Raw genomic sequence first — 26,078 nt, 5'->3', positions numbered from 1 at the left:
CATGTTTTAGTAGCACTGGACTAGATGCCAAATGATACAGATTAAATATAGTACTCCTTTCTTGTATTTATTTTTATATAAATATTTATTGAATTAATGACTGACAGATTTTCCACTGTACCAATCACTGAGTATAAAATAGCAAACAAAACAAACAGGTCATTTCCGAGTTGCTTACAAGTTGGTCTTCCTGTCCTCAGTAAGTTTGCAGTCTCTTAGGGAAGCCAAGATACAGGAGTATTTGCCTACAAAACACTTAGTGGAATGCTAGGTTTAGAAAAGTGTGCTTTTAAGTATGATTGCATGCAGGAAGATTGAGTTCAAATATAGAGTGCTTTAGGAGGTCAGGAAAGGAAACGAGCATATTAATTGATGGAAAAAAAAAATCCTCCAAACTACACACACACACACACACACGCACACACGCAGGCACTCACACACACACACACGCACACACACACAGCCATTTAATTACATCACTCACTGCTACTGCCTTTCCTGGATCTCCTCCACGCCAGGACACACGCTGTGCTAAGGGAAGGTCAAGATGTCAACTCACCAAGAGTAAGAGAGGAAAAGAACAGAAGCCCACCCGTCTCTATCTCCTAAATTGGAAAACAGCAGAAAGAGAGAGGAAAAAAAAGGAAATAGCAACAGACTTTGATAGAAGCAGTAAATCAGGAATAGGAAGCCCCCGACACAGCTACCGCTCCCCGGGAGCCGGGGTCGGCTGTACCCTGGGAAAGGGCGCGCGGGCTCCTCGCGGGGACCCACGGCCGCGGGGGCGCCGAGCAGGCGGCGGTGAGGGGCAGGCGGTGGCAGCAGCGCCCGCCGGGCGGAGGGGAGGGTCGGCGGCGGCGCATCCAGTGCCCGCAGCCGGGTGCGCAGAGCAGCTCGGCAGCGGGACGCTGCGCCCAGAGCCCCGGCAGCGCCCGCGCTCCCTCCCGCGTCGTCCGCCAGCGCGCCAGCGCCCGCTCCGCCTGTGACTTCAGTTCAGCTCCACCCCGCGTGGCGGCGGCTCGCTCCGTCCGAATCCGCGCTCCGCACAAGCCCAGCCGGGCGAGCGGCCGCCACCTGCCCGGCGCCGCCTGCGCCCGCCCGCGTCGCGGCCCAACTTGGATGGAGTTGGGGTCCTGAACGCCTGCCCCCCAACAGCCCGCCAGCGGACAGCCCCGCGCCGCCACCTTCGATCTGGGACCCCCTCTTCGCTCCCTTTCGCTCCCGCAATGGGAAAAGTTGGCGCCGGTGGCGGCTCCCCAGCCGGGCTGAGCGCGCTCCTCGCCGGCGTGGGGCTTTTGGTCCTCTGCGCCCCGGGCTCCTGTGGCGGCGGCTCTTGCTGTCCCCCGCCGCACTCCAACTCGGCCCCACGATGGGCCCCGACCCCGAGGGGCTTTTCTCACCAGGGACCGCCAGGCAGGGCTCCTGCCACGCCCCTGCCGTTCCTTGTGCGTCCCCTGTTCGCGGTGGCCCCCGGGGACCGAGTACTATCCCTGGAGCGGGCCCGGGGCACCGGGGCGTCGGTGGCCGTTCCTGCACGCTCTGGCCGGAGGAGACGGAGCGGAGCGGATCAGAAGGCCGAACAGGGAGAAGGCGCAAGTAGAGGCCCCAGGGGGATGCTAGTGGACGGAGGGCAGCAGGAGCCTGGGACTCGTGAGCGGGACCCGGACAAAGCCACCCGCTTCCGAATGGAAGAGCTGAGACTGACCAGCACCACGTTTGCGCTGACAGGCGACTCGGCACACAACCAAGCTATGGTCCACTGGTCTGGCCACAACAGCAGCGTGAGTAGAATGGGACTGAGGGCAGAGGGGCGAAAGATGGAAAGGGTTACACTTGGCCGTGCGATCTGATGGAGAATTTGGAGAAATGGGGTTTCCATACTTGGCAGATACTGCAAACCGAGGTCTTCCCAGCCCCTTTTCCAGGAGTTAGTATTACCTACTAGGAGACTAACCTCCATCTCCCTCCCCCCGCAAGACCATCAGAGTCCTTTCTAAATCCCAAGCAAAGCTTCAAATGAGCCGGCGAATCCCTATTTCTTGTTTCTTTGGTCGCGTTTGTGTGTGGAACTGAAGACCAGGCAAGCAAACAGGGGCTTTAAAGTATTCTTAATGCGGAGATGAGAGGGTTAAATTTCAGGCAGGCTACATTCCCTCAAGTGACTTTTCTTTTACTTGCTAGATTTATGGACTGGCTCCAGTAAGACCAAGGAGACTTGTGTATGTAGGCTTTTTATCTTATTTTTATGCAAAGCTCCTAGCCTCTTCTTCCCCACAGAGAGGACAACTGCAGTGGACTGTAAGGTGTCCTTTGTGTTCTATCTGTTTTGGGGGAGCAAGTGGATGCAAGTTTCAGGGCAGGAACTCTCCAGCATCTTGTAATAGCATTAGCAAGTGTGTTTTGAGAACGGGGGCTTTCCAGCCTGTGAATGAGTGGTTGTTCTCTGGCCTGATCGGTCCCAGGAAGATCAGATACATCCCAGGGACAACAACTCCCTGTTCTCTCTTTATAAAGGCAGGAGGCTGGATTGCAGGGGACTTAGGGTACAAGTTCATAAGCTTTGATTATATCGGGAAAGCTTTTAAATATTCGGAAAAGCCTACATGTCTGTAATCTTAGGGAGCTATTCCCGGTTAAACTGAACCTAGATCCTTCAATGGGCTGAAATATTAAAGAACCAGTTTTGATGGTAAGAACTGAAGACGATCTGAAAATGTGGAACTTCTGTAGTCTGCCATTAATCAGACAAGAAGAACATAAAAACAGGGATGGGTAAAATGAAAAAAAAAAAATCCAAGCAATTAATTGAGGTTGTAGTTTTGTAATATGCAGTCTGTGCAGCCTGATACCTTTTAAAATGTTTTCATTGTGATGAAATTGCCAGAAACCTTCCTAGAGAATTACCACTTTAGTGAATTGTGCTAATTCGCAGCTTTTTAATGAGAGTTGTGAACATTTTCAAATCATAATCTGTCATTATGGATTCTTTGGGTACACAGATATGCATTGTACTAAAGCAATTCTTGGTAAGTAGTGTTTTGTACTGATGTCTCTGTCCCGAGAGTACAAGCAGGGTTTTCCCTATAATTCAGCCTTCATGACAGAGGCTCTGCTTTCGTATGATTCTCAGGAGTGGTTTAATCAAATAATTGAAATTCTTTCCATTCAGATTCTGGGGACCCTTGCCTTACCTTAATGACCTTAACTATCATATCTTTCTTATCATAACCACTAAAATTAATCTTCTAATTTGAATTTGAATCTTCTTAAACTGATTGAATAACTTTTGTACTGTTTTAAGTGATTAACTCAAAGTTTCTGGCTTTAAGGGGAGATTTAAAACACATCAAACATGTTAGATCTTTTAAACACATCAAACATGTATTAAGAAGTAAAAGACTTTGGGCTCAAAATATTTCTGGCTTTAATGTAATTCAAGCTGTAAAATATCGCTCATCATTAGACCTCTACTTTAGTTCATCTCTTGAAAGATCTTGGAAAGAGTAAGAAAGGGAGAGTACATCTTTGACAAATTTTAACCTCCATTTAAGAAACGGTGCTAAGCACTGCCAGCCTCTTTTTATTATTATTTTTAAATAAATGGTGCTTATAAGTCCAATAGGGCTTATTAGGGTCAGGGCTTAGAAAATAGAAAAAGCAGGCTAGTCTGAGATAATGTAGGAAATAATGAAGGTGGTGAGTGAGAAAGGTTTGAACACTCAAATCATGTTAACTACTGAGATGAGATTTCTCCCCTCTTAAGTCTCTTATTCCATTAAGACAGCCACCATCCCTCTGCTTGCCCCTGTCCCTGCCTGGCTGGTCACAGTCAAATCCTTTTTGATTTTTTCTTTTTCTTTTTTTTAGTGTATACATACAGACAGCGAAGCAAGAGAAATAATCTTTATCCAGGTCCTCCAAAACAAAACCAGTCCTACTTATTACTTATTTGGACTAGACTCACAGGAGAGAAAAAGTTTAAAGTATGTTTGTAAAGGGAAAGAAGGCAGAAAGAAACTTTTCTGGCACTTTTGTGAAACAAGGAGAGTGGAGACGTGAGTTCTAGCTCTGCTAATTTGCAGTTGGACTGTGGCAGGTTGATTGCACTCTGTATGGATTTACTCATGTCTAAATTAGGGCAATGGCTGTCATATGAATTACAGAGAATTATGTGCCAAGACATACATAAGAGGGCACTGTGACTGTAAAGTCCTGTACACCTACTTGTAACTCTCATAGCACTTCCCTATCCCCCAGAGCAGGAAGTCCACTAACCTAAACCTAAGGACAAGATTGGGGGCTGCCGTCTTTCACAATTCGATGCCCTCCCTTGTAAATCTTCCCTCCAACCCATTAGGGGCCACAGGTAGCACACATCCTGTCTCACCTTTAGCTAAAAGTCTTTGCTAAGAGGAGCCTCTGATTACAGTAATTCCTGAATTCAAGGTGCAAATCTGTGATAATTATAGGCTGCCTGTCAAACTGGTGAGGAATTCTGGATAGTTCACTCACCTCCTTCCCTTCTCTTTCCTACCCCCTCAGCTATTGGACTTGTGCAGTTGTTTAAAGACATGACTGTTTTGCCTCATCCGTGGGTGTGATGTGATTCCTCTTTACTGCAGTCTTGCTTGATGGAAACTGTTGCTAGAGTTGGTGGAACACCTGGGGGATCTTCTGGCATGAAAGGTGCTGGGTATGAATCATTTGTCATGAGCTTGGTGTTGTAAGCAAGAACATATTGTTCCTACCCTACTCATCCCAGGCATGCTGTGCGCTGATCTAAATTTATATAGTAATCCTTAGAGTGTTAAAATATATATCTGCCTATATATGTATGCCTGATGGTGTATGTGTTTATTCCTTATTTCAAAGGAATTTCAAAGTGCTATACTCATTAATCCTTATAAAATTCTTGGTAGATAGTAAGTAGGTGATAAGTGTTAATATATCTTTTTCATATTTTTATGCTGGAATTTGAGTTAATTTGAATATTTCAATTCACCATCCTGCCCCTTTCTCACTGACTATTGTCATAAGATTTGTTAGTAGAAGCTTTTGCTTGACTTCTATGTTGCTTTTATGACATCTTTAGTGCCACATTTATCATACAGCATGATGGTGTGGTTGATATCCAGAAACGTCTTTGCCTTTAGTTGTTCTGGCACTAGACGTTTACCATCCAACCTCAGTGAATAAACTGAGTCCCAACCTGCGCCAGGTTTTTGGGTAGATGCCTTACATTCATTATCTCATTTAATTTCCACAAAAAAAAAGTCATGAGTAGGTATTATTATTGACATTACATAGAGGAGGAAACTGGGGCTCTAGAAGGCTAAATGAATTACCAAAATGATGCGGGAGGTCAAAGGAAAATCAGTGAATGGCACCAGAGTGATTCTACTCCAAAACCCCACAATTGCTTGTCCTATGGACTTTGAAGTAGGACAGAAAAACTCAGTTATTTTAGAATCTGTATTTTAAATAATCCTATCTTCAGTTGATTGCTGATGGTGGTGGAGGAGGCTATACCCTTAGTTGGAGGCTCCATCTCCTTGTAGAAAAGCAAGGACTTCAACATATGCCTGTCATATTGCACTCTTTACCTTAAGTAGTGATTTGGTTGTTCTCTTGTCCACCCACCTCTTCATCTTTAGAATCAGTGCCTGGTGATTCAGAGAGCACAAGGTAACCTGCGATCATTCAGCTTTCAGATCTGTTGTTCTTCAGGAACAGAATCCTTTTCTAATTTAATAAATCTGATCTTAAAGAGAGGTTGGTTATGAACACTTGATTTTGCTATACATTTTGATGTAGTGTTTTCTTTTTTTTTATCCTGACTTTCTTCTTAAAGTAAAACGATAAAAGATTCTAGCATTCTCTAGGAAACCCACATAATTCCTTCCCTGATTGGTACTTTATGCTATTAATGAATGCTATCATGATGTGGCATGGAAGGCAGTAGGTTTGGAAGCAAACAGATTTGATTATGAACCTTAGCTCTTCCGTTTACCAGCATATTGTTTTGAGCAAGACACCTTAAGTTTTTGAGCCTCGGTCTCCCCATCTAAATTATGGGGATCGTAAAGTCTTTTGCAGGCTTTTTCCTGAAGATTAGACACCATGTATACAAAATGCCTGGCACATAATAACTTCTCAATAAATGCTACTTTTTTATTAAGGTGGGAAAAATAAAAGGTCTTTATTGGAAATTAAGAATCGTGAGTTAATTAGATATGTAGTCATAGCATGCTGAAATTTTGTGGTCTCAATTTCATCTTCTGTAAAATGACCCAAATAGACTAGAGAGCACCACTGTAATCCCTTACAGTCTGGAATCAATTTAATACTTTGTTCAACCTGTAGATATTTTGCACCTATTATATTTAGTTAAAGTGCATTGGGAATATTGGAGATTCAGAAATGACAGAATGACCTACTCGACCCATAATGAGAAAACCTATTATTTTATGAATTCTTTCTTTTTCCACAGTTCATATGCGTACCCCTTTAAGGGAAATTAAGAAAGTTGACATACGAGCAGACATTCGTTTCGATTTGGGCACATGCTTTTGGGCAAAACACAGTTTATTACGTTTGTTTTTCCACATCTTCATGTAAAGGAATTGCCATCTTTGGAACAAAAAAATGAAAAATTGCCTAATGTGAAGTTGGAAAGTATATGTCTTAGATTTTTAATGGGATCTTCTAGAGTAAATTGACATGGATGTTGACACAGGGAATTATATTTACATCCTGTTAAAGAGGGACCTTAGAAACTCATAGGCTAGGATACTAAGGCAAAAGGAATAATCTAATTTATTTAAGTGAATAATAATGGCTCACGTTTAAGGAGTGATTGCGATGAGCCAGCAGTATGCTAGGAACTTTACACAAGTTATCACATTTACTTTTAATTCCACAAATATTTCTTGAGCTCCTGGTATTTGTCAGGCATTGGTATAGGAATATTTGTGGAGTGATATACAAAGATGAAAAGAAATAATCTCTGCCCTCGAAGAGCTTTCAGTCCTGCACCCAAAGAATCCTTCAAAGAGACAGCAGGAGACGTGTGTCCTTTAACGGCTAACACGCTGCAGGGGTGTGGAGGATGGTTGGCTGTCTTTTAGCCAAAGTGATCTTCAAGCTTTATTGCAAAGTGGTGCTTCAACTGAACATTGAGATGTAGAGAAAATATTAAGTAAGAGTTGGAGATCATTACAAGGATATTTTGAACTGAAAGATGGCATGAGTAAAGGTCAAGAGAAGAGACATAACTATCTATATCCAAGAATTCAACCTACTTTAATTAAAAACTGTATATAATTAAAGTATTAATCTTAGAAATACCTTAAAGTGTAGCCAGAAATATATATATTAATCTTGTAGTCTGTTTGGGTATGTAGAGTGTCTTTGACTTACAATGGTTTGCCTTAATGACTTTTCATAGAAACCAATATTTTTAAGTTGACCTTTTCCTGGGCTAATGATATGCGGTAGGATACTCTTAAATGAGCTATTCAACATTGTATTATAAAATAGGCTTGTGCTAGATGATTTTACCCGCTCTAGGCTAATGTAAGTGTTCTGAGAACATTTAAGATAGGCTAGTATACACTATGGTGTTTGGTAGGTTAGGTGTATTAAATGCATTTCCGCTTATGATATTTTCAACTTACCATAGTTTTATCAGGAAGTAACCCCATCTTAAGTCAAGGGACACCTGTATTAGAAGCTCAATAACAAAGTAAAAACCTGTGTGGTCACTGAAAGACATGACTGCCTTTATTTGCACATTAAATCTCAGCTGGAGTCATCATTGTTTCATTTTTGCCTTGACATTTCCAACACACAGTTTTCACAAAAAGGACTTTCTTTTGTTTAAGTTCTTGGCCAGAAACATCTCTGGCCACACCACCTGGAGGATAAATTAATTTGACGCCTTGCCAGCTTCTGTTGTTATGAAATGTATGTAAAATATTTGTCCTGTCTTTGTGAATGTCTCAATTACTGTCCTGTATCTCTGGCTAGAAAGTGTGGAAAAGACACCTGTGTCTCTGGAAGGGGAAACTGGTCAAACAGCATCTCTGCAGTGGCTGAAGGGGATGACAGAGAAGAGACATTCACTGTGAGATGGGGCTGGGCTCTGTGGAAGGGTAGTGATTACTCCTGAGGAGCTCAAATTCTGCTCAGATTGGATGGATGGAATATTCAAACGATTGGCAAGAAACAAAGGTGGGATCATACTGTTCAAGGCTTATAATGAGAGAACAGAGCCTATTCTAAAATGTAGGTAGAAAAAAAAAAGACGTGAATGCTATGTAAGAAATTCTATATGAAATTTTACACGTGTATAAAAGATATTGTGTCTATTTCTATGGCACTCTGGAATGTTGTTATACCACTTTAGATCTGTTATAGCCCTTTTTCTCTTTGCAAAATGTTTCAGTTTTCAAAGATTGGAACATTATTTCTAATACTTCAGTTTTATTCTCACTGTGATCTTATAAGATAGGAAAGACAAATATTTTCTACATTTCTCAGATATGAAAACCAAGGTGTTGCTATTAGGCAGGTCAATTAGTGGAAGAAGGGCAAAAGCATTTGGTCACACTGTACGACTGCTTCTGTGTTTGGTCCACCGCCGAACTTGCCATGGGGAAGAGTTGGAACACAGCTGCATCCTGGTCTCATGGTTTGTCTGAAGCCTGTGCACCTGTGTTTATAAGGTTTGCTATTGCAAGAGGAAGTGCGGATATGGGCTGTGAAGCTCCTGAGTTCTCGGCTCAGCAATTCAAATTATTTGTCCTGGACTTCAGAACAGGTGTCCTCATCAAAAGTCATGCTCTTGACATTGTTTAAACCTTTAAAAAGTGACCTTAAAGGAAGATAATGCGACTTTCTGGAAGTGAGGTTCTTGGAAATAACTGATCTACCTATGTGCTCCACAGCTAATGGACTTCAGAGATGAGATTACTTATGACTAGGTTTATGCAACAGGGTATTGAAGGAAAGGGGTATAGCCACCACTTCCTCTCTTCAGCTGTCTTATTAAAGATGGTCTCAGTCAAGGGAACATAGAGTGCCAGCATCCCAGAGCAGCAGTAGTCAAACTGAAGAGTTCCAATTGATACTAGTGGATTTTCCTTGCTTAAAAATTATAATTGGTTCATCGCAGCACTCTTTACAATAGCCAAGAGTTGGAACCAGCCCAAATGTCCATCATCAGATGAGTGGATACGGAAAATGTGGTACATCTACACAATGGAATACTACTCAGCTATAAAAACGAATGAAATACTGCCATTTGCAACAACATGGATGGACCTCGAGAGAATTATATTAAGTGAAACAAGTCAGGCACAGAAAGAGAAATACCACATGTTCTCACTTATTGGTGGGAGCTAAAAATTAATATATAAATTCACACACACACACACACACAAAACTGGGGGGGGGGAGAAGATATAACAACCACAATTACTTGAAGTTGATACGACAAGCAAACAGAAAGGACATTGTTGGGGGGAGGGGGGAGGGTGAAGGGAGGGAGGTTTTGGTGATGGGGAGCAATAATCAGCCACAATGTATATCGACAAAATAAAATTTAAAAAAAAATTATAATTGAGTTACCCGCTATTGCTTTTTCCACTTCTTCTAACTTTGGGGGTGGGGATGGGGAAAGGGAGCAAAGGACAGTTTGCTGAATACTAGGCACAGGTATCCAGATAAGACAGACTGATTATAACAAAAGCCTCTCTTAAAAACACTAACATAGATAACTACCAATTTAGTGGACGGCTGCCCTGGAAGTATGCTCTGGAGCATCACCCTGTTATCTCACTTAATGCACCCAACACTTTTACAAACTAGGTATCATTATCCTCACTCTAAAGCTGTGGAAGTAAAGGCTTAAAGAACTTGCCCAAGAGCTGGAATTTGATTTTTGATGCTTCCCCTTTTTGGCTCCAAAGCTCTTTCTAGTAGATCAGGCTGCCTTTTTGTATGGGTTTATTTCTGAGTTTTGAGTTTTTTTAGAGACAAGTCAGCGCAGAGGTGTAGTAGGGGAACTCTTGTCATGAGCAGCATGTCTCAAGGCTCTCCCTTTCACATGCCCTGTTCTCAGGTCCCTGAGTAATACACTTTACTTGGTAATAAGCTGCTGCACGATGCACTGTGATCAAAGCCCTGACCCCTGTCCATCCCCGTGAGTGGCTTGCCTGGGGTTATTAATATGTGTCATCTTCTTATCCTGGGAGGATGTGTGGGATGTGCTGTTTGGTTTCCCCCTGCTGGCTAATGACCCTTGAGTGACAGTGTGGACAACTTGTATACGTCTTAAAGAAAGTGCTAACAGGAATCATGTTGTCAGACAACTAACTAATCATGTTGTGTCCTGGAGCCAATGGATTGATGCCTTTACTCATCTTCCCCTAAACAAAGTAGCAGGGGTTGTTGGGACACAAAATCATAGCCATCAATCCTCCTGCTCCAGGGCCTATCCGGGGTGGGTATTAAAAGTGAAATGTCTTCCCCTTATCTCAGCCATTCTCACTATATACTTTTGATTAGAATCATTAAAGGGGAAAAGGCTATTTTAGATACATTCAACACCCTGGTTTAGAAGCCTGTCATCTGTAGCCCTTCTTGCCCTGGTTTGCATTTTGCTGAAATGTGAGAGGAACTCTTAATTGGGCAGCCGTGGGCCTCTTACAGGTGGCTAAGGCAGTGTTTCTCTACGTACTGACCTCATTGGGCCTGCTTTTGAATGCCCTGATGGGGAGAAGGGACCAGGAGTCTGTATGTTTTACAAACTCCCTAGAAGATTGTTAGGAACACTCGAGTATGAAAATCATTTCCTTAAATTATTCACATAAGTTTAGAGTCCATGAACCTCTTCCACTGTGTGCACAACTTTGTGTTAATATTCTTCATTTCTTCTCATGGGGAGCTGAAGCCCGCAGGTCTTATCAGCTCCTCAATGGAACCTATGACCCCCAACAGTGAAGACATGGCAGAAGGCTCTGTAGATCACGTGGGACAGCACATAGTCTCCCAAGTGACATTTCTGTCATTCATGTATTCTAGGAAATTATCTTTCCTGGTTGTCCATACAACCATGGGAAAAATGTGTCTTAAGTGGCAAAAATAGTACCTAATTTAAAATATAATGTAATGCTTACTGATTGGTTTAATTCCCCACTTTTGCTATATACAAATATGTGAACTTGGGGAATTAATTTTGTAACTCTGTGCCTTAGTTTCCTCATCTTTAAAATAAGAATAATAATGGTGCACTTTTTATGTGTTCACTTGGTTAAAAGAGGTAATAGATATAAAAACGTTTAAAGTAGCATCTGGCACATAGTAAGCAATAAATAAGGGTTAGCAGTTATTATTATTATCATCATTATTTTGTTAATATTAATATTAATAGTGTTCAAGAATGGCCTACTAAAAGATGCTTACAATATTTTGCTTATATTATTTTGCAATATTTTATGCTTACAATAGCTCATGTTATTGGCTCTGCTTCTGCATTTATGTTCTTTTACTCCAGTTCTGTTTCTTATAAGGAGGACTGGGAAACCATCCTAATCTTTTCTCATTCCTCGCAACATCTCTAGCTGTTTGCACATAATGCTTGTTTACTAAATTTTTGGCGTTTTATTTGCTATTTCTTTGGGGAAAACTGGCTTTTCATACAAAACAAACAACAAATGATCTTGTGCATATGTGTTACAGAATATTGAGGGCATTCAAAGATCATTTAAATAAATAATATTTTTTGAATTGGGAAACATCCCGCAAAATACCAGAAAAGAAAAACAACAGATGATAAAATAGTACAAACATAAGCCCTCTGAAGTCAGTCTTTTTTTAAAGTTTTTCTCTTGTGTATCCCAAGTCCCTAGAAATATACTGGAGCACGGTAGAGACTCAATACTTTTTTCCCCAATAATTATATTATATAGTATAACATTTGACTTTTGTAAAAAAAGAAAAAGAAAAATACAGGAAGGATATGACTCAAATGTTTGCCTGCGATTACGATGAATGTTGGGATTGTATGCAATTCTGCTTGTCCATATATTTTTGTTGGTGTTCCTAAATAATCATGCATTGCTTCAGTTGTTTTTAAGTTATGTGGAAAATGAAAAAAAAAAAAAAGGAAGAGAGAGCAAATGACTTGTGAACTAGACTTCATTTGAACTGAATTCCAGGCAACTGGACTGAACAAAAAGAGCCCACATTTAAGTTGCCTGTTAGCTTCCAAAAAGCATTGTTGAGAGTCAGTCCAGTGCCCAGGTTTTTGCAAAGCAGCAGGAAGATGACTCTGTGTCTCTCCCCTGGGTATGCAGCAGCATGTGCTACCAGGCCTTTGCTTATCATTCTATTTGTTGATTCCAGAGAGGAAGAGATCTGGATGTAATTTCACCAACCTGACTACACATCACAGAAATTCTAGTGACCTCCATTCTCCTAATAAAGCAGCATATATTTCAATTTAAATGTCTTTGCCTTGATCTTTGTCTCCATCTCTGTCATATATGTGATATTGGTTCTGTTTGCACATTTATGTTCTTTTACTGTAGTTCTATTTTCTTGTAATGAGGGCTGGGACACAGCCCTAAACTTGTACATATAAATGCACACATAATAGGTATGTGCACCCTCGTATATCTGCATACATTCACATCAATTTAAGCACCAGTGTACAACATTTACATATCCACTCTTAAAAGCGAAATATTACATAATCTCGTAAGGCTTTTAATAATCTAGTAAGGATGCCTACTGATTGTGAGAGTTGAATGGAAGATCATCAAAACAATGGGACAGAAAAAGAACCAAAGACAGCGAGGCAGTGGAAAGAGAGATATGGAGAGAGAGAAGTAATAAGAGAGAGGGAGGGGAAGAAAATATGAGAGCATAACAGTGGCAGAGGAGACAGACTCAAGAGAGACAGCAGAGGCAGACTGAGACAAAGGAGGAAAAAGAAAAGATGAGAGACAAAAAGACACAGAGAGACCATAGGCAAAGTAAAGCATGTTGAGAGACGTCAGAGTTGTGACAGAGGCATGTAGACTCAGAGAGAGAGAATCACAAAAATGGAGTAAGAGATGAAAATAAGAGAGGAAATATCCGTGAGTGGGAAAAACTTGTAACAGCATCAAATCATAAAATGTGCAGAGTAGAACTGGATTCTAAGCAGACTAGACTCTTCCTGCTGTGCCCTGCTTCTCTGGCCTTTTGCTTTCTGGGATTTTGCAACCATTCATGTCAAGTGGTTAGCAGAGGCAGCCATTCTTGCCTGTGTAATGGATTTGAGAGCCTTATGTGATGGTTAGCTGAGTGTGGACTAGTATGGATGCATGCAGTATTTATGTATAGTTAAAATTATCTCTTAAGAGTGATCTCTTTTGAGAAGTGGGACTGATGGTTTAGGTAGAGGAAAGACAACTTTTAACCTTTCCTTTTATGCTAGTCAGTGCTGTTTTGAATTTTTAACATGGGCATGCATTTCTTTAATAATAAAAATACTAAAACATGTTTTAAGTGGCTGTTGTGTCAGCACTGTGCTGAGTGTTGGGAATACAAAGATGAATAAGACCTGATCTTTACCCTTCAGGGTGCATATTCTGGTGGATATAGACAGACACATAAACAAATAAATTGCAGTTTTCTGTGATAAGTGCATAATAGCTATAATAGACTTTTGTGCAAAGTGCTATGAGAGCAAAGTGAGGGACAACTAATTTTGCCTGAGAATGGGAGGCAAGGTTTTAAAGGGAAGTGACATTTAAGATGGGTCTTTATATAAGATTAGGAATTTTGCAGACAGAATAGGGATTGGTAGGAGGAAAGGCCATTCATGCCCATTTTAAACTCCCTAAATCTAGGGTCTTGGCTTCATCTTAGGTTGTTAGCACAATCACCGAACTGTGACTGGATGGTGCTCTTTTTCTTCATCATCTCAGTGGTCCAAGATATTTGGGATCATTACTAACAGCGTTTTAAAATATCAGATTAGACTTCCCATCTTAGAATGTCCTATTAACTTACTGGCCTCAAACTGGGCAAAGGAATCTGACTTCCCAAAGAGATAAATTATCTCCATAATCTTCACCACACACACACACACACACACACACACACTCACGTGTGTGCGCACATGCATGTGCACATACACAAAACAACTTTAAAACATTGCTATTTCCTCTCTTCACAGTAAAATTTGATTGGCTAAACAGTGATGGGATTTCTTCTTGCTTATTCTGTATGTTTCTGCTTTCAAATAATTAAAAGTGGGTGTTTATCCATTTTCCTGGACATGCTTCCCAAATTAATATGGGAGAGGGGGTGCATTGGGATGAGTTGGATGGCCATCACTTACAACTGAAGTGTGATGTTTCAAGGCAATAAGACAATGCTACGGAGAACTCTACACCAGCATTATCCATACTTAATTAGTTATACCTCGCAAATAGGAGAAAACTAAAGATAAATTAAATAAATAGAAAATTCTCAGAAAACAAATTTAGCTTTTAATTGGTTGACCCTTTTCTTCTTCTTACCTTTTAGATAAAAGAGAGGGGAAAAAAAGAAGAGAAAGGGGGAATCTGGAGAGGAAAGGTTTGGCTAGGGACAGAAGGGCAGGCACTCCCAGGACTGGCTTACCAGCCTGTGAGTAGCTGAAGAGACATTACTGTGGCCTTGGAGTTCCACTCTGTTCTTACATGTAACTCTTAAACAGACTTCTATTTGACATGACATTACAAGGCCCAGATCTGGCTTTGGGGTATTATGATAGGAATTTTTGCCTAGCATTTTGTGCTATTGTAGTGGAGAATCAACTTAGAAATGTCATCATGTTAAAACAAAACTGAATTGGGAATGAGCTTTTTATACTCAATATACTCTTAAGATATACAAATTATTATCCCCAAAGAGTAGGAATGAGGTTCCTTCCAGTCACGTAAGCTCTGGTTTAATTTCGTATGTGAGACTCTCCTTGACATTCATTTAATTTAGATTCATATCTCAGGGAAAGGAGAAGGGAAAAGTTATATATGCCTTAAAAGCTCACTAATTTCATAAGTTCCCTAGTACCTAAATGCTGGTCTCAAAAATGTCTGTGAAGTTTTTAAGAAAAAAGAAAAAAGAAAAAAAAATCTGTGAAGAAGCAACATTTGTATTTCCCAATTATAGGGAAAGGCATTAATCTATCTGTTGTAGGTGGAATTCAAGGTAGCTTAGGGAAGGGGTGGGAAGTTTACAGCCATGGGCCAAATCTGTCTCACCACCTGTTTTTGTGTGACCCACCAACTAACCATGGTTTCTACATTTTTAAATGGGTGGAAAAATTTTTTAAATTAATGATATTTTATGACACATGCAAATTATTTGATATAAAGTTTTGTTGGGACCCAGCCATGCTCATTCATTTACATATTGCCTATGGCTGCTTTCATGCTACAACAGCAAAGTTGAGTAGTAATGACAGAGACTATATATCACATAAATGTAAAATATTTATTCTCTTACGCTTTACAGGAAAATTTTGCCAACCCCTGACTTAGGGGATGGGGGATTATGTAGGCAATGAGGCACAGTGAAGACTTCATAGCTCTCATCTGCATGCCAACTTGAAAGTGGTCCTTTGACTTTCGTTTTCTTGTCTCAAAGGCATACATACTCTTAACCATTGCAAATTCCCAGTCACAAAATGAACCATTTGTTCTCTGTTCCTGTCCCTTTGCTCATGCTGCCTCCTCTTCCTAAAAACTTAATCTGCCATGTCTCTGCCCAGTTAAATCCTGTACATTCTTTAAGTCTCATGTGTATGTCAGTGCCTTGCTGAGGATTTCTCAAATACTTCCAAGAAGAGCCACTTGAATATTATGAGAAGAGATCTGACGTTACGTGCAGATCACTCTCTCTGTGCCTCTTTCCAAGCATTAAGCATCATCTGGTTTATGTTCCAATTAATTGTGAGTTGCCTAAGGGCAAGTCTCCATTTTATTCATTTTCATATTCCAGTGCAATATATGACACATAGGAGATGCTGAAAAAGCATGTTTTTTCCCTCAGCACACTAAAACAGTATAGGATCATTTTATTTACCTCTCTTAGTATAAAAAAATAAATGGTCATCCTTGATATACTATAAAGATGGACTGCCTAAATATTTTTTCACTGTCCCGACTCAGGAAGTATAAATTATCTGGGTTGCCTCATCCAGATTGTTCTTGAAAAGTGTCCCAAAATTAGACAGAGTGAGAGAGAGAGAGAGAGGGACAGGGAGAGGGTGAGGAAAAGAGTGATGCATAGATTCCCACCAAATAAATCAACTGCATTGGAGGCCCCAGTTTTCTTGTAGCAGGAGGGGTAGGGATGTGTTTTGAGAAAGCCTAATGTTGCAGCTGCCAGGATGAGCTGGTGGCTGGTAAAGGCTAGCATTGCCCCAGGCCTGAGGAGAAAATAACTTCATGCTCCTCATTTAAGGTGCTGAATTGCAAACCAGCCCCCATGATACAAAGTCTGAGAAGGACCAGAAGATTTGAGAAATGATGAGGACATATTGCATTGTGAGAGAGATAAAATTGCATTTGTGATAATGGGTTGAACTGAGAGCATCTTGACAATGAGAAAAGAATTATGGGTTTTAAGCTCACATTTTCTTTCAGGCAAATTTACCTGAAGAGGGAAATTGAGAGTTGCTGGTTTTTCAAAATAAGTTAGGACTTCAATTAAAGGTGAGTAAGGACTGCTATTGCTAACAACCAACACTTATTGGGTGTTTATTATGCCTCAGTTACTATTCAAGGTGATACACATATCATCCACAATAGGAAGTAGGTACTGTTATTATTCCCTAAAAATGAATACTAGAAACTGTACTGTTCCCAGTACAGTAGGAAGTAGGTAAAGTACTTAATCTAGAATGAGAGGTTAAGTAACTCACCCAAGATCAAACAGATAGCCAATGGTAGAACTGGGAGTTGGAACGTTGAGGTCTAAAATGCCCACGTATTTGGGGTCTAAAAAATTAAGCTCTTAACAACTGTATTCTACTACATTTAGAACACTATGACGTACTGTCTTTAAATAGCCTCAAGTTGTTTCTGCATTTACCAATTATTAATTGAGTGCCTAATCCATTCCAGGCATATGCCAGGCACCGAACATTCATTCATTCATGATCAAAACCAGTGATAGTCCTGTTCCTCCATGAGCTTAGAGCATGGTGGCCCATCCATTGACTCTGTAGGGTTTGAGAAGGTATGATCCAGTACATCTTTTGGGAGGTAGATTTTCAGAACCCCCAAGGCTTAATTATTCCTTAGGAGTTGATTGAAGAATATTAGGGGAAATTCTTCTTAAAATGAAATGAACATTTTTTTTAGGCAACAGGTAGAGTGCTGGATGTCATGGCTAAAATAATGCAAAAAGGTATTCACAGAAATATATATCTAAAGAGACATAAATACTTAGGGTTCTCTTCATCATGGACTTGGTAAATTAGCACTTGTGTGTGTGGGTGTGTTTCATATATATACAGGACATGCGTATATACACTCATGTCTTTGCTTCTGCCTGTACACCTGTGTTGTCAGCTATACTTATACCTGTGTTTCTGGCTTATCTTCAAATTTTGAGGCAAATTGTATTATATAAGGATATAATAAAATTGTAGGGTTGCTTTCCTATGAAAGCCAGAATGCTTGCCTCATTTTCATGATTAGGCAAACATTTTATTTGTACATAAAAAAAGGTTAAGACTATTTAAAATCCAGTAGTAGCTAAAACGTTTTCTTAAAATAGAGCTAAAATGAGTTATTTAGCAAGGAATTTGGGGTCCTTCTTTCTTCTAATAGTTCCTTCTCTCACTTAGGAAATGTTTCTTTCTATTTATGAAGGAGACCTGGTTTCTTTTTTCAAATCAGGGACTGTTAGAGTTAGATTTCATATGTGCAACCTGCTATATTTCACCCTAACAGCTAAGTTGCTTAATTCAGTCGGAACACATTTGAATTGTCTGACCTTGATTTATTATTAAAACTACCCTGTAGCCAACTTGTTTGTATTTTTAATGGACTTTCTTATTTTTAGGCCTACTTAAATTTTATTTGTGCTAAATTGTTTACAAAATCATGGGTTTATAATTAAGACCTATTCTCTTTTTTGCATGTGGGCAAGTTTCCTTACACAGTGATTTAGTGTAGGACAGAGCTTCTTAAATTGCTGTATCTAGACTGCCATCAAGACAAAAAACCAGGATAATAAATGGTCCTTGCATCTTTTAGACAAGAACATTTTTGTAATCTGCCAGTCTGGGATGGTTGCTTTCTTCCCAGAAGTTGCTGTTCTTTGGCCTTTCTCCAGTCTCCTCATTTTCTTCTTTAGGTGATTTCTTTCAGCAATATTAGCTTTTCCCAGTATTTCTGGTAGTTCAACTAACTTGTACCATCAGGAAATGCGTAGTATATTTGCCTAAGATTTTCCTATCAAACAATCTGCTTTATTCAGTGCTTGCCTGGTCCATCATCACCTACCACCCACACGGGTGTTTATTACATTGTTTACTGATGATATGACCAGAAAAATCTGAATGCTTTCACACCTACCTCTTCATTTGCTGGAAGACAGAGATTACTTCCATCTTGCAGAAGAGGGAGATAGATTAAATAGCACCATGCATCCTGATGGCTTAATTCTTTAAAGGAGGCACTGCAGGAAGCCTTGACATATTGACATAACCATTCTTTTTTTTTTTTTTCCCACTTTTTAAGAGGTGGTGTGGATATTTGTCACACATATATCGTTATAATACTGTGCAAAATGCGGGCAAGTGACTGAATGCAAAATGACTCTCTGTCCTTGTGATGCTGCCCTTTCTCAAAAAATGTGACTGCTCCTACCATAGGTTAGAAGAAAGCTTTGCTGAAGGGGCGAGGAATTCAGCAGGTGGAGCTGTTCTGTGTGAAACAGTGCTGAACCTGGCTCCCTGGTTGGGACTCAGCTGCTCCCAGCTGAGTGCTGACCGGGCAAGGTCATGGGCTCTCGTTTCTTTGGCAGAGGCTAACTAGGTGCAGGCTCATACTCTGTCTTTAAACCCAGATGGTGTTCTACATGGTATGCCTAGTATCTGATGAGATGGGGTCATTGTATGCCTATCTCAGTGGCTAACCATTCTGATACTCAGAAACATCATGTGCAGTCAACAAAGACTTATAGGATGATGGAGAGGGCGGTAGTTGAAACTATGAACTCTGGTGCTCCGTGGTTTTGAGTTCTGTTTACTAACTGCATTTTTTGTTTTGGTATTATTAACCTTACCATGTGCTTCAGTTTCTGGCAGGGCTGAGAATTCAGAAATAGTCCTTCTCTCAAGTGGCTCACAGTCTAAGGTGAGGGATAAATAGTTGAAATATAAATTTGTTATGTCCAATACACAGGTAAATACACAGGAGGAGAATCTAGCCAGATGGGTGTGGAATGAGGTGATTGTATCAGCAAAGACTTCCAAGAAGAATTTACATGTTATGTCTCTTAGAAGTATAAAGGATAAATAGGATTTTCCTGGTGAGGAAGTGAGGAAAACATGCTCCATGTGAAAGGATCAGCACATGCAGCAGCTCAGAGCACAAGAGGAAACAGCCCATGAAATCAGGGGAGCAAAGCGTGGAAGGTGGGGACGATGATGAGGCTGTAGAGAAGAACTGGCATCATATCATGGAGGGCCTTGCAGACCAGACTGGAGAGGCTGGACTTCATTCTGAAGGTATCTGGGAGGGACATGATCAGCACTTTAGCTTAGAAGAAAAAATACATATGGCAACAATGAGTTGGATGGGCAAAATATTGGAGGAAGAGAGACCAGTTAGAAAGCTACTTGCAGAATTAATTTATCCATTAAGCCCATTTTCAAGGCATCGTGTGAGCAGCTTAGTACCTGACCATGGATACCGATGGTGACGTGATTTTCACACATGCTCCTGCAAGATAACACTATAGAGGGTAGGGCCAATGCACACGGTCTGTCACAAAATGTGTATAATCAACAGTGATATCTTTTGTCTGTTGTATACTTCATCCTTTGCTTTTGGAAGCATAACATATGTGACTTCAGCAATGACAAAATCTGTCTAGAGGGAGGCCTATGCCAGGAGTCAGGACACCTGGGTCTGTGCCCCAGTTCCACCACAAATTTCCTGTGTATCTTAACAATAGTCATTTTAGTTCTCTGGGCTTATTTCCTTCATTCCAAAATGAAAATGCCAGATTTAACAATAGCTAAGGTCTCGTCTATTCTATAAACCTGTAAATGTGATCCTACTTATAATGTAGTGATGAGAAAGATTTGAAATGGCATTTAAGAAGAGCTGGGAGAAAAGCCACAGGTGCAACTGCACATTAGGCTGTAGTTCTAATGATTGAGAGGACATTATAGGGACAGAGAGTATGGACTTGAACCTTGCTAAGAAACTTTAATGTAGACCAGTACACAAATAAAATATACAAATATAGGTTGTGGGCAAATCTGCTGTGCATACATATGGTATTTAATAAATATACAAAGCGAACCTTAAGCAGCTTTGAGCAACAGACGATAACTATTTTCTTCAAGTCACCATGCCTAACACAGTGCCCTTCTTACTCTAGTTTTTGAGAAATGTCAGTTAATGAAGGTGATTTAAAATGTCTTTTGAGCATACTTGAACACTTGTGCCAGAAATGCACTGGCGGTTTCAGCTTCTTTTTGCAGCATGAGTTCTCTATGACTCGATATCCGACCTCCCACCACAATCCAATGTTCATAAAATCGATCACCAGTAGGAACTCCGCTAAAATCTGTGTCTCCCAGGCTCACATTTTAATATCTTTTCTCCTGCAGTTGAAAGTGGAGAATGGCCCCAGGGAGGCAGCAAATGAGAGGGCTAACCTAGGATACATTATCCTTGAACTGAATAGGAAAGCCAGGGGAGATTAAGTGATTCAATTGGTTGGGGAGGATAATACAAGGTGCCCCAATCTCTTTTCCTCTTGTACTGTATCTTCCCACTCCTTAGATGAAGGAGCTTCAAGTGTTTTAAGTCATCAGGAACTGCTTCCCCATAGTATTGTAAGTCAGGGGGAAGGAAAGGGACTATCTTACTAAAAGGTGAATACTGGTGTTTTTGTGCAGTATTTAGGGAGGTGGAGAGACAGTACTGCCGACAGAAAATGACCCTGCTGCCTCAGCATAGTTTCCTCTGTGCAGGACATGCCACTGGGACCATGCTAGGGGAAGCTCCTGCATTCACCAGGAAGTCAGGCATCTGGGGAGTCATGATCAAAGGCAAAACAATCCCCTTTGCTGCAGCCAGCCTTTAAAATAGTCCCAATTAGGCTCTTAACTAGGAACCCAAGAGACTCCTCTGCCCCATCCCCATCGTCACTTCAGATTGTCTAGGATTCCTTCGTGCGTACAGACAGGGAACAGGAATAATAACTTCGTTTTACCACATGATAAAGAGCCAGGAATAATTTGGAGCCCAATGGTCTGAGCACTGCCCCACAGTAAGTCTCTGTTATGTTACTACCACCTTCGTAAAAAATAATCCAGTAACTCCTGTTGGGCTCACTGCGTAACATCTGAGATTGGAGGATACTAACAATGTTAACAATTGGCTCTGGGAGGAAACACCAATGTTTATGCTTTTACCTGTAAGAGGCAGTCATAATTTTAGTTTGTTCCAAAGTTAAATGTGTGTGCCTCTCCCCTCCATGGTGTTCATCTCTAGAAAAGTGGGCAAGATAAAACTTTGCCCAAGAGGATGCTCAGTACAGGTTCTTATGAACTCAATTTGAGTGCCAATGGGATTTTACTGGATACCTTAATTCTTTGCTTTTCTACCAATCTGATTTTGCTAAGTGAGTGTTGTTAACTGTTGAATCCCTTAAAAAGCAGAAAGATTTCTGAGGTTATTCTCTCCAGTTACCTCATTTTACAGAGAAGGGATTTGAGGATTATAGAAACTGAACTAAATATGCTGTCAAGGATTTCAGAGTGTGGATGTCCTTGATTTTCATAAAGGGTTCAAAACACTGGCAGCATGATATGGTGGTTAAAGATTAGGTTTTAAATTCATGTGCTGCCATTTGCTAGTTGGGAAACATTAGAGAGGTCATTTAATTTCTCCAAGATAATTTCTTCATTCATAAAATGAAACTAATGTTGTGTCCACCTAACAGGGTTAGCCTGAGTATTACAAAAGATCACTAATCATTTTGACTAATGTCCAGCCCACATTTAGTACTTTGTATGTTAGATGTTGAGATACTGAATGACCTTTTGAGCTATGGATGTTTTGAAAACAATTTGTTACAGGAATATGTGTATGTGTATATAGAATCATATATATATATATATGCATATGGAATATATATATTGCTTACACAAGGGTTGGTAAGACAGCTTGCCTGCCTACTGTAAAATTTTTTCCATTGAAGGCAGGTTGTAGAATGCATTACACTTAAAAAACAACATCATAGGCATTCACTGAGAACATTAAGAGCTTTAGCTGAGTCTGTGACAACATGGTCCAATAAGAACAAATGTTTGTTCATTTAATTTGAAAACTCAACACTTATAAGTCAACCACAAAGAAGCAATCTACAAAAATGATAGTGTGAAATTATTGCGGACAGTAAAACTGCACATGTCATGAAATCAGAAGTTTCTATTTTAACAGCTTTAACATAGCACACTTTTTAAAGTCTTCTTTGAAATCCTGTATTGCTGGAATCTGTATGTATGAAATAATTGTGATGTTGGTGATAAACCGAGTTCATAGATTTTGCAAGGAATATTTCATACCCAAGCTTGAGATATTTAATGTATGCTTTGATAAACTTAGATATATTCTTATTTCTTATTTTCTTATTGAATGGTACACAAATGAAAAATATGAATGATTCTGACATTAAGATTGAGATTGTTTTATTACTGGATTTAATCTGAATGCTGCTTCAGTGTTGGCTTTGCTTATATGGAGGAATGTAATGATTGGGAAAATCACTGGAGACCTACAAACCTGAGTTTGAGTCTTCCTCCATGTTTTACTAACCAGGTGACCTTAAACAAGTTAGTTAAACACTCTAGACCTCAATCTTGTCGAATTCAAAGTGAGGCTGATGATAGCGACTCCACAGGGATGTTGTGATAGACAAATGAGATAACATACCTGAAGCACTTATTGCTTGGCCAAGTGTGTGGAGGGGCTGAATCCAAGCCGGTTATTACTATTAGCTTGTGTCTGAGTTATTATTATTATGTGTTGGTGACTCCAGATTTCTCAGAAAGGACTGTGCAGTAACTGTAAATAGCTCAAAGAGGAGCCTGTCAGACATGGATTGCTACATTTTGTCTTGTGAAATATGGAGAGTACCACAGCATTCTTTGGGTGATGGAACTCTCTCATGTATACAGGTTTCAATAATCTCTAATTTCATGTGTATGTGTATGAGGGCCCAACTGTACCTGTAAGAACCCACTCTCTGTCTCCCACCACCCAGACCCAGTCTTTCCTTTCCTCTTTCTCTTTCCCTCTCTCTTCCCAATCTCCTTGTTGTCCCGTAGAATTTGCCAGAAGCTTACTTCTAAGTCACCAATTGATTGCAGGACCAGATGGCAGGGTCTAGGTGGCAGTGTCCTTATTCTACTTGGAGAGATTTTAGAAGGAAAAACAGTAAAGGAAATTGTGTTTTGTTCTGGCTTTTTTTCTTAATATTTTCCAAATAATCCCATCTTCCATGAGCAAGGCTAAAACTAAGTGAACCCCTCTGCCTGTCACTAGCTTAGTTTCTAATTTTAAAAATTGTGTTTGTGTCTTTCTAAAACTGGTGACTTAAATAGCCTCCTTTGTACCTGGAATTTCTTTTAAAAGAAAGATTATCCAGATGATTTAATCAAATGGGAATTTAATTCATCATATTTACTTGTATTTCTGTGCTTAGATTCATAGCTTTAATCTGTAAACAAGCACATCGTTAGGGAGATAGGTAATTACACAAATTAGATTGGAGAAACTTTGCCAGGGGAGATGGATTTTGTTTACCCTCATGTGTTTGGCACCAGAGGAATTTCTCTGTCACACAAAGCTCCATCTTGTTTGGCTTGAGAAAGGGAAAAGAGTGGAAAGGAAAAAAAATTTGTTCCTAGGACTAAATCTTGTAGCAATGAGCTCTTGTTCCAGATTGTTTGTGGGGTTCAGTCAAAAAGGAAGGACGGCAGAGGTTGTGGATCAAACAGAGGCTCTGAGCCTTCCCCTTCCCAGGAGCCTGACACATACGTGTTGTTCAAAATATGTTATTTTGCTTAAATGGAAAGTCTCCTAAAATTTTAAGATGCACTCTGCATCTTAAATGTTGAAGTGTACTTATGAACAATCAATCAAATTGCCCTGAGAATCTGTACTCTTAAAGATAATTTCTAAGTTTGAAAGAAATGTGAGGTCCTCAAAGTGTGCATATTCTATATGAGAAATAAAATGTAAATGTGAACTGATGTTACTGTCAGCATGTCTTAAAAGGAAGACTGATAAAAAAAAGATGAGTGGTGTAGACCATCATCTGCAAGAAGAGTTTATGGAAAAATAGGGTTACTAAGAGCTGGGGCAGGTAGGGAAGAGTAGGAGGTGAAAAACAGCATTTGAAAATTATAAAAGAAAGTGCATTATCTTTGGACAGTTGCACTCTCATAAAGAGTAATCAATAACAAATCTGCAAAGATCATTTGGATCCCGGACATCAGGTATTGTTTTTCTCTTATGGGCATTAGGGATCTAGCAAATATTCTACTTGAAGAGTGAACTAAGGAAAGTCATATAAAAATATGGTCAGGAATGAAGCTCAGAAAAGATTTGAGGAGTGGAGAGTTGATTTAGAATTAATTTACTCTTTCATTTATATATATATATATATATATATATATATATATATATATATATATATATATATATAAATAAATTGAGCCCCTCCTATGTGCTAGGCACCATACCTGGAACAGGGGATTCAGCAATAACGAAGAAAGTATTAATTTTGCTCTCAAAGAACTTACATTTGCAGAAACAAGAACCTAGGACAGATGACTATAGCTGTGATCATTGTGGTAATGGAAATAGAAAGAAAACTGTTCATCCATCCACTCAGTAAGTCATTTGGCAATCACATATAAAGAATTTACTATATCCCAGGAACACAGCAACAGGTGTCAGAAGTCCTATAATGAACAGGATGTAGTGGGACTCGGAATTTAGCAGGTAAAGAAATTTACAGTATTAATTTTTTTCTTGGTAAAAATTTATTGAAGTATAACATACACATGAAAACTTACAGAACCCACAGATATGGTACATTTTCACATAGTTAACATGCTTGTGTAGCAGGCACTTTGATCAAGAAATAGAATATTATTAGCACCCAGAAATATCCTTGTGTCCCATTCCAGTTACTACTCAACGCAAGTAAAGTTCTGTTCTAAAGCAAGAATGGATGGGACCAAGTGGTTTCAGTGCAGTGGGCCTCTCAGAATGCCCCCAGGACTTGTGTTGTCTGCTACCTGCATAACACCCATGGTCTACCCCATTCTTTCTGCCATTCCTGCCTCGCAGCCCTCTCCTCATGTGCCTGGTTCCCAGGCTGGAAGAGTGATGGCTGGGGGTCCAGACTAGTAACTGCTGAGTACAGGGATTCCCCTGTGAGAGCCAACCCTTGACAGGGGCTGGGGGGAGACATATGACCAGAAAACCCTAGATTCTTCTCTTGGCAAAATGCTTCCTTTCCAAAATGGAAAACTGGGCATTATCTTTCATGTGGGGAGGGGGCTAGACTGTGGTCTTAGACCTGTCTAAGGTGGAGTGATTTGAAGGGAATGTGTTCCCACATTGAATTAGGTGGAATTGATTGGTCCTCCCAAATTCATTTTGTAAATGGGAGCAGGAAAAGGAGGAGAGGTTTGGTGGAGTGCAGGGAGACTGTCAGTGTGGATGGGGTTAGCTAAGAATATGAACCCTGAAGTCAGATGGCCTGTG

General features: G+C 40.2%; 1 protein-coding gene across 4 annotated transcripts in view; it reads left to right on the top strand.

Moving 5' to 3' along the window:
- The first annotated feature begins 1,220 nt into the window (after positions 1-1,220).
- Positions 1,221-26,078, top strand: part of SORCS1 (sortilin related VPS10 domain containing receptor 1) — a 523,960-nt gene continuing 499,102 nt past the window's right edge. For 3 of the 4 annotated variants that reach the window (XM_063101912.1, XM_063101913.1, XM_063101914.1), the window contains exon 1: positions 1,227-1,781. In XM_063101912.1, the coding sequence (XP_062957982.1) occupies positions 1,227-1,781 (555 nt within the window). Of the gene's footprint in view, positions 1,782-26,078 lie in introns of all 4 variants that reach the window. The other variant, XM_063101915.1, reaches the window with a different exon arrangement.

Source organism: Cynocephalus volans, chromosome 7 (assembly GCF_027409185.1).
Source record: "Cynocephalus volans isolate mCynVol1 chromosome 7, mCynVol1.pri, whole genome shotgun sequence".
Classification (NCBI taxonomy): Eukaryota; Metazoa; Chordata; class Mammalia; order Dermoptera; family Cynocephalidae; genus Cynocephalus; species Cynocephalus volans.
The sequence above is the reverse complement of the archived record's forward strand: the minus strand, read 5'-3'. Positions and strand labels throughout refer to the sequence as shown.